Source organism: Poecilia latipinna, unplaced genomic scaffold (assembly GCF_001443285.1).
Source record: "Poecilia latipinna isolate Pla-1442-1.1 unplaced genomic scaffold, P_latipinna-1.0 Scaffold159, whole genome shotgun sequence".
Taxonomy (NCBI): Eukaryota; Metazoa; Chordata; class Actinopteri; order Cyprinodontiformes; family Poeciliidae; genus Poecilia; species Poecilia latipinna.
The window spans coordinates 514,183-515,604 of NW_015112775.1; the positions used below are offsets into that span (position 1 = coordinate 514,183).

A 1,422-nucleotide genomic window follows, 5' to 3' on the forward strand; every position below is an offset into this window, starting at 1 on the left:
TTTTTCAGCATTTATAGAAACGTAAAGTGAGCTACAACTGTAATCCAATCTTTTATTTTAAATTTTTGCTTATTTATTTAAATCAAAATTGCATATTATTTAGCATATTATATCCGTTTTGAAATAAACTTCGGTTTGTGGTCAGTGACTGCTGTCCATGAAATAAATTCACATGGAACCACATTGGGAAAAGTTCGGCCGATATTTTGTTTAATGGTTTTTACGTAAATTGGTCAGAGTGAGGCCTCTCCTTCAACCGTCTTTGATGTCCACGTCCCCGCGGTGTCCGAGTCCAACCGGCTGCGATGTGTTGCGCGCCCCTGGTGTAGAAAAAAAAACACAGAAGGAAAACTTCATAGAAATGGCGGAGAGTGCTACGACGCTCAAAGGCTTGAGAGCCCAGATGGGTAAGCGAAATAAAACATTAGCTTGTTGTAGTTAGACCTGTTTGTGCCGTTCGTCGTGGTAATGAGTTTATGATGTTTCCAGACAGCCGCGGCCGTTTACCGGGCTGTTTGAGCGGCAAGCTTCCCTGGCTAGTAAACGTTAGCTCTCAGTTCGGTCACCTGCTTACAATGGACGCAGACAAATCTGCAACTTCTCTACCTAAAGCTAAACGTTGGTTTGGCAAAAACACCATTCTGGTTGAAGTTATTAACTTTATAAAAGCTAAACTAGCTAATGCCACTTTGTAAAAGTTGCTGTAATTAATGTTAGCCACCGATACAACTTAATGTTTGTAGTTTGAAGCCGGATGACATGTAACGACAGAATAGCAGTATTAGCTTATGGTTCTCTGTTTTTACTTTGTTTTATAAATTATTTAGTTGTTGCGCTATTCATTTTGGATAACAACGTGCCATGGATTTACTGACACATACGAATTACAGACGAAGCTAGCTAACTGCTTGTAAATACCAAACTATCTTTTATCTATTTCTTTATAAATTCTGTCAACAGAATTCATTTCAGCTCATTCTTTAAAGTTTTAACAAGCCGAGTGGTTCAGTGCCAGGTCCTATTGCTACAAACCAGCAGGCACATGGTAAATCAGCAGTTTTGCAGCTTCCTGCTTTAAAGTGCTATATGCTGCATGGTTCCCCCTCCTTCATGCTCCTATAATGCTGGTCAGTTGTGTCTGTTTTGTTGGCATATGGCATAACCCCCTCCACTCATAAGGGTGGATAACATCAACAATGGCTGACCTGAATTTCAGTAAAAAGCTGGAGAATCAGTCTCTGATTGGAGAGTTTAAATGTAGAGCTGACACATTTTTCTTAAGAACCGCCCTACATTAAAAATCAGTTCAAATCTGTTTTAATGTCTGACCTGCTGATTCTGGGTTGTTTCTCCCCAATAACTAGCAGGTTAGTTGATAGAGATGGTATCTCTACCAAATAGAGATAACATCTATTTGGTATA

At 39.5% G+C, this 1,422-nt stretch overlaps 1 protein-coding gene across 13 annotated transcripts in view; it reads left to right on the forward strand.

The window, feature by feature from the left end:
- Positions 1–250: 250 nt before the first annotated feature.
- Positions 251–1,422, forward strand: part of map7d3 (MAP7 domain containing 3) — a 42,476-nt gene continuing 41,304 nt past the window's right edge. For 6 of the 13 annotated variants that reach the window (XM_015029653.1, XM_015029659.1, XM_015029660.1 and 3 more), the window contains exon 1: positions 255–407. In XM_015029653.1, coding sequence (XP_014885139.1) covers positions 266–407 — 142 coding nt within the window. In that variant the 5' untranslated portion in view covers positions 255–265. Of the gene's footprint in view, positions 408–1,422 lie in introns of all 13 variants that reach the window. The other 7 variants (XM_015029651.1, XM_015029655.1, XM_015029656.1 and 4 more) reach the window with 3 other exon arrangements.